Source organism: Panthera tigris, chromosome C2, assembly GCF_018350195.1.
Source record: "Panthera tigris isolate Pti1 chromosome C2, P.tigris_Pti1_mat1.1, whole genome shotgun sequence".
NCBI classification, from domain to species: domain Eukaryota; kingdom Metazoa; phylum Chordata; class Mammalia; order Carnivora; family Felidae; genus Panthera; species Panthera tigris.
Window position 1 is genome coordinate 54,890,620 of NC_056668.1, and position 12,859 is coordinate 54,903,478.

At 39.8% G+C, this 12,859-nt stretch overlaps 1 protein-coding gene across 1 annotated transcript in view; it reads right to left on the minus strand.

Annotated features, from left to right (window-relative positions):
* MYH15 (myosin heavy chain 15) overlaps positions 1–11,641 on the minus strand; it is a 151,515-nt gene extending 139,874 nt beyond the window's left edge. Inside the window, exons 1-5 of the mRNA XM_007098585.3 lie at positions 11,554–11,641; positions 7,372–7,478; positions 3,482–3,625; positions 1,642–1,798; positions 975–1,002 (exon numbers count right to left, since the gene is read on the minus strand). Of these exons, the coding sequence (XP_007098647.2) occupies positions 975–1,002; positions 1,642–1,798; positions 3,482–3,625; positions 7,372–7,478; positions 11,554–11,641 (524 nt within the window). The remainder of the gene's footprint in view (positions 1–974; positions 1,003–1,641; positions 1,799–3,481; positions 3,626–7,371; positions 7,479–11,553) is intronic.
* Between the last annotated feature and the right edge of the window lie 1,218 nt (positions 11,642–12,859).

Below are 12,859 nucleotides of genomic sequence, written 5' to 3' on the forward strand. Positions count from 1 at the left end.
ACTGTTCAAGGGATTTTTACATATTGAGGCTATCAGATGGCTAGGTCCAACCCCCTCCCTAAGAAGAGGGCCTACCAATCATTCCATCTGGCAGTTGGGTTTTAGACTTCCCTTTTACCTTTGATAACCAGTTAACTTTGTAATGTGGGAAGAAAACACAGTGGTGATAGCTTCATCACTCAAAGCATCATAGGATCAAGGTCTGCCTTTATCTGTATGAAACTCCAGGAAATAGTCTATCTTCTCTGCAAAAGGCTGAACACTAACTACCCATCTAGCTGCAAGATTCTGAGACTGTTATTCTTCTCAGGATGACTAGAGCCAATGGAGAGCCCAACACACAAGGTGACAACATTATTGCATAGGAAGACTAACAACTTTAGCATTTCACTGCCTCTTAGGTCTTAGCCTCTCCCCTCAGCCACCATGCTGACAGTCTACCTGGCCAATCAATGCTCTTCTCATCAAAATTAACATACAATGTGGTATCACTGAAGTATTTTTCCTTCCATTTTTCCTCCAAGTTTCACCATCTCTTAGTTCCTACTACTTAATATACCTTGGTCTGCTCAATCTGACTGCCCAGATAATAGCAGATTATATGTTCTGTGGTCATACCCATTGGACTTTCATTCTCTCTGTCCAATTAGCCAGTCCAAAGACCTTTGAAAATGCTTATATGGACAGGGAGTTCTCCAAGAAGATGACTAAAATCAGCTTGTGTACTAGGAGTTCTAAAAGATCTACTAAAATGGTGGAAGCAGTCTAGCTAGTACCAATTTTAGAGTAATCACTGACTAAAGTGTTATGACAATTTCCTGAGTATCTTATTCTTGCCTAGAATGTATTCTGTATCTAAAGAGCAAACAATTCAAATACAGTGAATTTATGTTTTATTCCCAGTGAAAGGTAGGTGTCTGTTTCCATTGAAACTCTCACGGCGGCCAAAAAGAAGAGGCAAGGCAAACACTTACGTCAAAAGTACAGACTGATTCTCTCGAGCTACAAAAGAAAAGAAAATGTCAGAACATTCTTTTGCCAGAGCTTCTACGTATTGGCAAACTTATTCAAAATTTCCTTGGTTGCAGTTTGAAGTCAGACACAAGGGAAAGGATTTGCTCTCAGTTGGAAAAAAAATACCATTTAAATAGTACAGAGTAAAATAGATTTTTCCCTTGCCCCTATATATGCCAGTCATAAGAACATACAAATCTCAGGCCTATTCTCTTGCTCCAAATACAAATGATAACTGACTAATGGTTGACATTTTTGCCATTTTAAGCCTTTTAAGAAGCATGGTGCTACAATAGCTACAGAGAAACTTCTTTGTGCCAGAAAGTCTAGCAGGAGCTTTATGTAATAAAAGCTGCCATCTACAGGGGGCTTACTCTGGGCCAGCCACTGGGATGAGCACTTTCAATGCATTATCTCACTTAATTTGACGTGTGAGCTAATCGTCTCCAGAACCCTAGGAGGCAGGCTCTATTTTGCCCATGTTTTATCCAAAAGAAACAGAGGCTTCAAGTGATTAGGTAACTGTAAAGGCCACGCTCTGTTCACAATGCCTACGTGACTCTTAGTGACACGGAGAGAAAGTAGATCAGATATTTTTACCTTTCATTTTGTAGGGCAGCCACTTACTGTGAAGCATATCCTGAAAGGCATTATCGGCAACAGCGAAGATGTGAGGGGGAGCTTCTGATCGCCTCTTCCCTTTGTAGGCAGCCATGACTTCTTTCTGATACACTGGAAGCCACTTGTAAGGGTTTATGCTCACACAGAAGAGACCTGAATATGTCTGAGGAAAAATCAGAGAAGATTTCAGAAAACAGGTTAGAAATACTTCCAGGTTTGTCAGCTCTCTCACTGCCAGATAATATTTGCTGAAATATTTACTCATAAAGGAACTAAAAGGAGGAGAGCTTTTAGATTCTTACAGAGAGGGGACTATAACAGGAGGAGATAGAATCAGGTTAGAGTGGCAGCAGGACCTGGGGTTACCTCTTCCCAGGGAGATGCGCTAACTACTAACATGTCTGACACACACACCTTTTGAAGACAGAGAGCACGCCGTCAGTAGGCTGAGCAGCCATCAGGCATTTGAGGCCAGAAGGTGGCTTGTGTTTCAATAAGATCTGGAACCTGGTTTTTAAGGCACTGAGGGGGAGTAGTTCATTTGGGTCACTGAGTCACTATAATGGTTGAATTGTGACCCTAAAAAGATACATTCAGATCCTAATCCCCACAACCTGTGAATGCGATCTTATTTGGAAAAAGGATCTTTGCAGGTATAATTAAGTTAGGGATCTCAAGATGATAATGTGGGTGGGCCTTAAATCCAATGGCTGGTGTCTTTATAAGACACACAGAGAGTAGATACGGACACACAGAAGAGACAGTGATGTGAAGACAGAGGCAGAGACTGGAGTGGTATGGCCACAAGGAATGCCAGCAGCCACTAGAAGCTGGAAGGGGTAAGGAATGATTCTCCCCTAGAGACTCCAAAGGGAGCATGACCCTGTTGGTTTGATTTGATTTTGGACTTCTTGTCTCTAGAACTGTGACATAATAAACTTCTGTTGTTTTAAGCCAACTGGTTTGTAATAATTTTGTTACAGCATCCAAGGAAACTAATATAGTCATGTAATTACAGCTTCCAAGGGGAACTAATATAGTCATGTAGTAAATCAAAGTGCCAAGGAGCAAGTTGACTACATTTCATGGCTTCTATAGCAATGGATCCCATATGCCACCATTTTGGCCCAATCTACTGAGTGCTGCTTCTGTTGAAAGGGTTCTGAGTAAATCAAAGAATTTGAGCAACCATCGCCAATTTAATGATGATGAAAAAATCATTCTACTTACTGAGCCCAAACGAGGTGACAGGCACTGCACTGTCTGTTTTACATTCTCTTATTTAATCCTCCAGGCTACCTTGGAGAGTCAAGCATTCTTATCCCATTTTACAGATAAGGTGACCTCAAGAAGTTAAGAAACTTAAAGACTAGTAAGTGACAAAACTAGCATTCGGACAAAACTAGCATTTGGCTCTAAGCCTTATGCCTTTACTCTAGCTTGACAACCTAGGGAAAGGGATATGAATGTTGACAAATTAAAATTGGGGAAATGTTAAGATCCCTTTCCAGTGGGCATTCCTCAAAAATTATTCCCATGTGAGTCACCTGGGTGGCCCAGTCAGTTAAGCGTCTGACTTCGGCTCAGGTCATGATCTCTTAGTTCTTCAGTTTGAGTCCTACCTACTCTCTGCTGTCAGTGCAGAGCCTGTTTCAGATCCTCTGTCTCCCTCTCTCTCTGCCCCTCCCCTGCATACATGTTCTGTCTCTCAAAAATAAATAAAACATTTAAAAAATTATCCCCATGTGAGTATGCTTAATTTCAAGGTAAGCGCTTATCCAAAAGAGGGCTGAGACATTGCCAATATGAGTGCCAACATATTTCACAGTAAAGCATATATACATACATAGATCATCCAATGGTCATAGCGCCTCTTCAGGGTATGCAGCACAGATGCTTCATTGAGATGAATCAGCATTGCCACATCTTCAATCATTTCAAACTTTGGGGGATTCATCTGCTGAACTTCGTCCTCCTTGACACTCAGATTCTGCAGAGAAGAGAAAAATATAATATGTATTTTCCTATTTTATGTTCCTTCATTTTGCCATGCATTGGAAAGAATCTTCAAAGAGTCGAGAAAAAGATGCCTCTTGAGAGGATGGGGCCATAAGTTTAACCCACCCTAATGAAAGAAACAGGAGTTTCTCCTGCCCACGATCACTCCTTGCCTGAAGATGAAGTTTAACAAAGTTTTTGTTGAATCAAAATATTCTATCTTGCAGAGCTCTAATCCTATGGCTCCTTACTGACTCTGGTTGCCTCTGAGAGCACACACATCATATTGCATATGATTTGGCACCTCTCTTAATGTTTAGGTTTCGAAGAAGGAATTTGGATAGAAAGATTGAGGAGGCAGATGAATCCTTCCAGACTTTGTTCAAGACCTATCCTCTTCCTCAAACCTTTCCCCACTCCCTTAGCTCATTTTTAAAAAAATCTTTTACCATATAAACAACCTGTACTATACTGACACTAACTCTTGTGTATGTTTTAATAATTAACTGTGTTAGACTATTTCTCATCTAGATTATAAACACTTGAAGAAGGAGTTTTGATGTTTTCTTTTATAATTACTAAAACATCTATTATAATGTGATATATAATGTGATGTGACATGGTAGGTACTCAATAAATATTGATCTCCTGATGAAAATGGATGTATTGCAACCAAATAGTTGTCTAGAGTTGCTCTCAAAGTTTCCTAACACCATCTCTTACAGCCCTTTTCTTTGCTTAAAAAACATTGGTATCAACTGATGACTCCATTTAATCCCAGTTGGTGATGGCTTCTTCTCACATTCTCCATAATCTTGATCAAATTCCTACCCAAAGTCTGCTTCAGCATTGTTCCAATAGTAATCCCTTTTGTTCTGAATCCTTTTAATTTCCATATTTCAAGGACTCCTTTTCTGTAGAACATAACCAGGTTCTCTTGCATCTTTAAATATCTCCCCTTAGCTCTGATTCTATTATTCTCTCTTCTTTCATTGCCAACTTTCTTCCATAAGTATTATTCTACACTCACTGGCTTTGTTGCCTCTGTTAATATTACAAAGACTGTTCATATGGTTATGAAAAGTGTGGTTACTTCTAACATCAGGAGGAAGAAGGTTGGAGCTAGGGAGATAGAGTAGGAATGGGTAAATGGTACCATCATCACATGGTGGAAGGACAAACAGGACAAAGCAAACCCCTTTAGACTCTTCTCTCTACATCATTAACTTATTGCTTTCATGCTCTTCTTCCTACGATTTCTTTTGAAAATCATAATTATAGCCATATTATATTTACAAATCACCTTAAATACTGTGGAAAGGCCACAGTTTTGGAACATATGCTCAGACAAGAAAGCCTCTCATTTGGAAGCCTAATAAAATAGGGTTGGACTCCATCAAGAAAGTGAAAAGACAACACTGGGAGAAAATCTTTGCAAATCATATATCTGATAAGGGACTTGTATCCAGAATATATAAAGAACTCTTAAAATGCAACAAAAAAAGCAACAAACCAATTAAAAATGGGCAAAAGGTTTGATTAGACATTTCTCCAAGGATACACAAATGGCCAATCAGCACGTGAAAAGATGCTCAATATCATTTAGTGATTAGGGAAATACAAATAAAATCACACTCAAATACCACTTCACACCCATTAGAATGGCTATAATCTAAAAGATAATAATATGTGTCAGTGAGAATGTAGAGAAGTTACAACCCTTGCGTATTGCTGCAGGAATATAAAATGATGCAGCCACTTTGGAAGACATTTTGGAAGTTCTTCAAAATGTCAAATATAGGAGGTACCATATGACCCAGCAATTCTCGTAGGTATATACACAAGAGAAATTAATACATCCACATAAAAACTTGCATGTGTGCGTTCATGGTGGCATTATTCTTAATAGCCAAAACATGTAAACAACCTAAATGTCTATCAACTGGTGAATGAACAAATGTGGTGTGTCCATACTATGGAATATTATTCAACTATAAGAAGGAATAAAGTATTGATATATCTTACAACATGAATGAACTCCAAAACTATTATACTAAGTGAAAGAAGCCAGACACAAAAGGTCATATGTTGTATGATCCCATTTATCTGAAATTCCAGAATAGGCATATCTGTAGAGAAATAACACAGATCAGAGGGGACAAAAGGGAGTGACTGCTAATGGGTACAAGATTTCTTTTGGGGATAATGAAAATATTCTAAAATTAGATTACAGTGATTGTTGCATAATTCTTTAAATATACTAAAAACTGAATTGCACACTTTAAAGAGGTGAACTATATGATATGTAAATTATATCTCAATTAAGTTGTTTTTAAAAAATTGTCATAAACAATGATGGAAAAGAGACATTCAAATCTACTTTCTCTCTTTTAATAAGAGATAGTCCCAAGGCTGAAGGACCCCTCTGTTTCCTTATTTAGAACATTCTCAATTTTTTCCTGGCCACCAATGTATGTTCCTGCTGATAATGCCCAAGTTTTTCCCTTAATTACATTAATCATATAAAATCTAGCTATTCTGGGATTTTTAAGGTCCAGATACTGCCAAAAAGACCTATTAAGACACCATACATAGTAATTTATAAGTAGCCTCCAGAATTTTACAACTCAAATGGCAATGCTTTAGATTATAAATTGCCCAGATGCAAAGATAAGGGAGCAAAAAAGGAGGAACTTTCTTGGTAAGGGTTACTTCTGTTTGTTATGGAGTTGAGCCAGAATCGGAAGGAGATTGGAGACAATATGGGCAAGGAATCATCTATAAAATCTACCAGGAATTGTTCATTCGAGTCAGACCAACAATAGGGCCCAGTTCACTACCATGGGAATGGCAGGTAACCTGAGTTCAGTAATGTGGGTGAAGGTCCTGAGAATGGACTATCTGCTGCCCTGGTGACAGGGAGAAGGGTTTGAAGGCCATTACACATTTACTTCACATGCCCTCCATGACACCTTACAGACTAGCTTATGCCCAACACTTGCCCTACTAACCTCTTTCAAAGGTCATAAGTGACCTCCTAATTCTGAAACTCTTTTCCCAAGGCCTTAATTGCCTTTTCTAATATTTGGCATTATTGACCATGCCTCATCTCTTGGCTTCTCTGGCACTGTGCTATTCTTAGTCAAATTATCCCTCTCTTTCTCAATCCTATGAACAAAACTTGCTTCATAGTTTTTTAGGTCATTATTCACTGCAAGGGGCACCTTTTGAAAACAACAAAACTTGAAATATTGATGAAAGAAGTGGAATTGTGAATTCTAGGGTCCATGATCTTTACCACCTGGCAATTGTTTTACTCTGATTTACTCAGTGTTTGTCATTGAATCTTTGATAGGAAGTGGAGCAGCTTCTCAAAGATGTATGAAATTTCCAAACGTGTATCTGGGGCATCTCCTACCCCAGGTTTTTTGTTTTGTTTTGTTTTGTTTTGTTTTGTTTTGTTTGAGAGAGCACACGTGCACAAGTGGAGGAGGGACAGAAAGAGAGAGAGAATCCCAAGAAAGCTCCACACTCAGTGCAGAGCCCAACTCGGGGCTCAATCTCAAGACCCTGGGATCATGACCTGAGTCGAAATCAAAAGATGCTCAACCAACTGAGCCACCAAGGCGCCCCTCCTACACTAGGTTTCTAATTAAACTATTAGAGAAAGGACATATTTAGTTATTTGATTAAATGGAGAACTTAGTTATCCCTGAGATGAAAGAAAGATCCCTTTACCTTTCCATCTGTCGTCTCAACGATTATTTTGCCATCATTTTCACTCCCTTTAACCTCAGCCTCAACATATGCATTTCTGCCATCGCGAATCCAGCATTTCTTTTTTCCTACAGAGGAAGAAAAAAGATTATAACCATAGTATTTGTACAAAATATACATTGGGCACTTTTGTACTGATAGATATGATCTCATTTCTGCTAGTTCTGCTTGGTGACTTGGAATCACCAATACAGGAAATTGCAGAGTTAGATAAAATCATCAAAGCTCATCCTGAAGATAGCCCCGCACACTGACTCTGTAGGAACAAGAAACACTTGAGCAAGCTGAGGCTGGGAACATCACAGACCATTTTGCTACAAGACAATTACTGGCCAACACCTTATAAGCCATTCTTCCCAACCCTAACACTTACCTCTCACTCACAATCTCAGGTCCTGAGTGGTTGTCTTGGTGCCTTACCCTTCCCAGCTCCCCTCCAAAACACTTCACTCAGAAAGGTCTGGTTACAACTAAGTGAAAATTAGGTTAGTGGCCATTTCTGTCTTTCTGGCTTTCTTTAGACCTTATTTTTAATATTGGAATAAAAGCCTGCTATGAAAATTACATGGTAGAATTAGAGATGTGGGATTAAGAGAAGAGAATGTGGGTTATTTTTGCCATACAGCATAGCAGCTTCATATTATTTCCCACTATATATTGTTTTTCTCTCCTTGGCCTCCTCACTTCCACGCCCCACTCCTAAGTAAAGCAGCCCTCCACAATGCGATTAACCAATAAGAAGCTTCGGGTAAAATGAAACACTCTTACAACACCTGAGACAGCTTCTTTGGGCCTCACTTAGATGCTTCTCAGGTTCTCTCCCACCTGAGACAGATAGCCAGGGAAGATGAATAAGAAAACTACTTTTAAGGGAAAGCGAGTCTTACCAGAAGCTCATGGAAGTCCCAAGTCACAGATCCTCAAGTAGATAGGGGGGAAGGGAGAGGAGAGCATTTGGCTGAAAGAGGGAAAATCCGAACTCATGAATAGGGGGAGCCCCATTACAACCATGGCATGGGTGGGTCTTGCCAACTCCAACACTACCACCACCCCAACACATGAAACAAAAGTTAGGAGGCCTCATTGGTGCTGGACAGGCAGCCCTTACCAGAGGCTCTCCCCAGAGGTGGACAGTAGGACTTGGGGACAGTGTGAGGTGAGGTGAGGGAGCATTCGCCCTTCCTTCCACCGTGTTTGTCTCTGCAAAGAATTTTCTTGCACACTTTCTTGCTGTCCCAGTCTTCACTGTTCTCCCTTCCCTGTTTCCTTAATTACAACCAATTCACCACTAGAATTGCTGGGCAAGAAGATTTTTATATTCCTATCAAACTGATTTTGCATTTGCTTCTACTTGTCATTTGTGTTTTAAATGCTGGTTTTGCATTATATTTATTATTTTGGTCTCTTTTTTACAAAAATGGATTTTGCTTTGTGTTATGTCTATGAAAAGAGGCATGTTTTCAAAAAGTACCTATTTTGCATAAATTTTGTGTGTTTAAGGTAAATAAATGCACTGCATTTTACACCAAATGTTATCACTTGAAAGAAACATGGATATACCTGGCAGGATTTCCACTTTTTTTTTTTTTTAATTTTAGAAAAAGACCTGAGAAAAGAGATCAAGAGAGTTGTCCATAGTCACATAGCTAATTAGTGGCAGTCATTAGAATAATGACTCTAGAAATTAAATCAATCACCCACCTCCTAAATCAGAGCTCTTCCATTATAGCATGCTTCCTGTCTCGTATATGCTTAGCTTTGTTCCTTCAATTTTTCTCTCAGGATTAGGTTCATCACCTGCCTCATGGTTAGCCCTTTCTTTTATCATTCCTGGAAATGGTGAGGGAGAATTTCTGGAAACCCTTACCTATCTGAGGGCCAGTCCCTAACAGGGATGTTTTTGAAGATAAAGTAAAAGAACTCAATTTTTAAGTTTTAAGTTTTTTGTATTCATGAATAATTGCAGAGATGGAAATGCAAACAGCAATGGTTTTGAGTCAGGCCACCTGGATTTTAGTCTTGGCTTTGCTAGTAACAACTCTTTGGGCCTTAGTTTTCCCATCTGTAAACTCAGGAGGTTTGTCTATATGGTTTCATATTTTTAGATGACTAAATATCTTTTCTAATATAAAGGCAATGTGCGTTTAATGGAGAAAACTGAAAAAGTAGAGAAACATAAAGAATTTTTTTAATCACCCATGGGGCTCCATGGGTTCGGTCAGAAGAACATGTGAGTCTTGATCTTGGATCATGAGTTCAAGTCCCACGTTGGGTGTAGAGATTACCAAAATAAATAAATAAATAAATAAATTAATTAATTAATTAATTAATTAAAAAAACTGAAAAAAATGTCACTTATAATGGAACAACTCAGAGATAGTCACTATCATCTATCTGAAGCATTTCTTTCCAGTCTTTTTTCTATACTATTGATTAAGATTGTAGTAATACTATTTCAGTTTGGTAGCCATTCAAAATAGATTGTTTATGGGTTCTAACATAAAAATCATCTACATTTAGCTTTGGAATGGTGTTTGTGTTTATCTCTAAAAGCACACTTTCTCCTGACACCCAGAAATTCTAGTTTTCCTTCCCAGGTCAGATAACAATGTATTGTGTTTGTTTTTCATGTTTATTGTCACAGTAGGTCCCCATGGAGGAAGGTAGGCAGGGCAAGTATCCAAGTATCATCATCCTATTTGACAGGTGAGGAAACAAAGGCTTAGTAAAGTGAAGTGATTTGCTCTAATTACATAGCTGGAGAGGGTCGAGGCCAGGGAATGTGAACCCAAGACTACTTGCCAAATACTCTGATCACACTGCTTCCATTTGGCCTGAGTTCAAAAAAGCAAATTCCATTGTCTACTCCCCCAGAAGGATGAAAATCTTTTGCTTACTCTCATCTTTTTTGCTGCTACTGCATTTCTATGAGGAAAACCATTTGGCCAATGAAAAATTAATGAAAAATTACTGCTATTTTTAAGTTATTTATAGTGCTAATTCTATTAAATGCATCATCCAATTATCTCTAATGTTTTGGCCTAATTTTTATTTTCTCACTTGGCACCACTGCGATCTTGTCCTTCATTATCTGACTACCTGTGATAAGCTTCCGCATGACCAGTTCTGACCTCAGGGATAGTTCTGTTACTGTATTTGATTTGATGGATTATAATTAGCTACTCTAAAATCCAATCATCGTAATGAAATCCGATGACTGGAAACTGGGAGCTGATCCAGGACTGGTCTATGATGGAAATATAATGTCCTACATAACTGGTTTGAATTGTAATTGGTCATCTTAAAGTCTAATGTTGACTAATTGTGGGTACTAGAACAACACTCAGTCAGTATTTATATTACATTGTTGAATAATTTTGGAATTAAGATATGTAGGTGGCTTGATGCTAGATCACACTGTGAATCTGACTTGAAATCTCTAATTAGCTGAAATTCAGAAGATGACTATGCAGCCCAGCCACGTAAAAAAGGAGGGCGAAATGTGACATTTATTTAGAGATTTTAATGTAGAACTCAGCCTTTATCTTGAGGGTAAATCCTTATTAACCTTTGTCCTTGTCTGTAACTACCAAGAGATTATTCATCAGGGTGAGCAAGTCTCCCAATTATCTCTTATTGAGTGTTGGTTGAGTGACCTTGCTGACCTGGAAGATAAGCAGAGGGCAAAGTTCCAAGATTAGAAAAGTCTGAGGAGGGCCAGGGAAAACTTCCATTTCCCCTGCCTTCCCCAAAGCTTTTCCTTCCTTCTTCCTTGGAATGTATCAACCCTGCCCATGGTCAAAGTCCCAGGCCCCTGTCTGTTTTCACCCATACTAAGGGGTTTCTGAGAAAGGCTTTATCTGGCCCACCCCCAGGAGCGTCTGTGCTATCACAAAGAGAAAGGGAGTAAGCAGGGCTTGGGCTTGATCTGCCTCCCAGCTGTCCTCCTCTTCCTTGCAGACTCATCCCTACCCAGGCCACTTGGCTCCTTGCTTACTCATTCGAAGGTCCATAGAGGTGAATGCATCCCAAGCAAATAAGTTAGGTTCCAGGACGGATGACTCTTCTCAACCAATCAAGTATCTCAGCTGCCACCCAGAAGCAGTAAAATAAAGTGAAGACAGAGGCCACCACAAGTCTTACCATCAAAGGCCACGGCCTGTAGCAAAAGCAGCTCAGCCTGGCTTCTTCTAAGGAAGGCTGCAGCCTCTCCAAGCTCCGACAGATCCATCCTTCTTCAAGTGATCCACCAAAACAGGCTTGGGCCTGAAAGAGAGCTACAAGGATTCACTCTGTAGAGAAGATAGGTGCAGGAAGAAATTGGTAGACATGGGGTACCAGGCACTAATCCAAGACACTATTCACTATAGACAGACTAAGAAGGGTTAAATCTTTTTAACTATGTCCACACCTCCTCTCTCTCTGCATGCCTCAAGTGTATGACAAAGCTGGACTCAAGAACATCTCACTGTAGTGAGGCCAACTTACCTGCCAGGCACAGGAAGCACAGTGCCTATCGTCCATGATGCTTTCAGGGACCCACAAAGGTAGCTGAATAATAATTTTGTTTAAAATCAGAATGAAGGAGCACCTGGGTGGCTCAGTCAGTTAAGTGTCCGACTTCAGCTCAGGTCATGATCTCACGGTTCCTGAGTTCAGGCCCCACGTTGGGCTCTGTGCTGACAGCTCAGAGCCTGGAGCCTGCTTCAGATGTCTCCCTCTTTCTCTGCCCCTCCCCTAGTCATGCTCTCTCTCTCAAAAATAAATAAACATTAACAAATTTTTAAAAATCAGAATGAAAACATAAGTATAATATTAATGATATACAATAATGAATCCATCCTGGGTTATATTAATTAGTCTTTATGCCAATGCAGTTGCAAAACCCTATTTTTAATACTTTTTGTGAAGGAAGACACCCACAAAGACAAAAGTGCTTGGGGCCCATGAAAGTCCACAATGCACCCCTGAACCACAAAGTCCTGATTGTGGCAGGTGGTAGAATGGGTCAGACTGAGAAACATCCAGTTGTGAACACTAGATGCCTTGACAGGAGTGGAGGAAAGGTTTCCAGTCTTCTAGGGGCATCCAGGAAGAGGGAGCACTGTAGCCAGATTACGGTGACAAAGGGGAGAAGTCATCCAGACTAGTGTTCAGCATTAGAGAGTACAGGAGTAACAATGTGAGTATCCCACAGAGATGAGTGTCTGGGAGCAGAGGGGACACAAAACTATATATGATAGGAAAAAATAGGATTGAGTAGGCAGAGAGGGAAAGAATAGGACCTGAGGTCCCTGGGTAGGGAAACACACATATTTTGGAACAATGTTAGGAGTGTCTGACCATGGCAAATCCCCTCAGGTGTAAGTTTCCCCTTAAGAATGTAACAGACGCCACCCACTCCCCCTCAGGTTCCCCTCAGGAATTTGACAAAAGGCCTAAATATGGC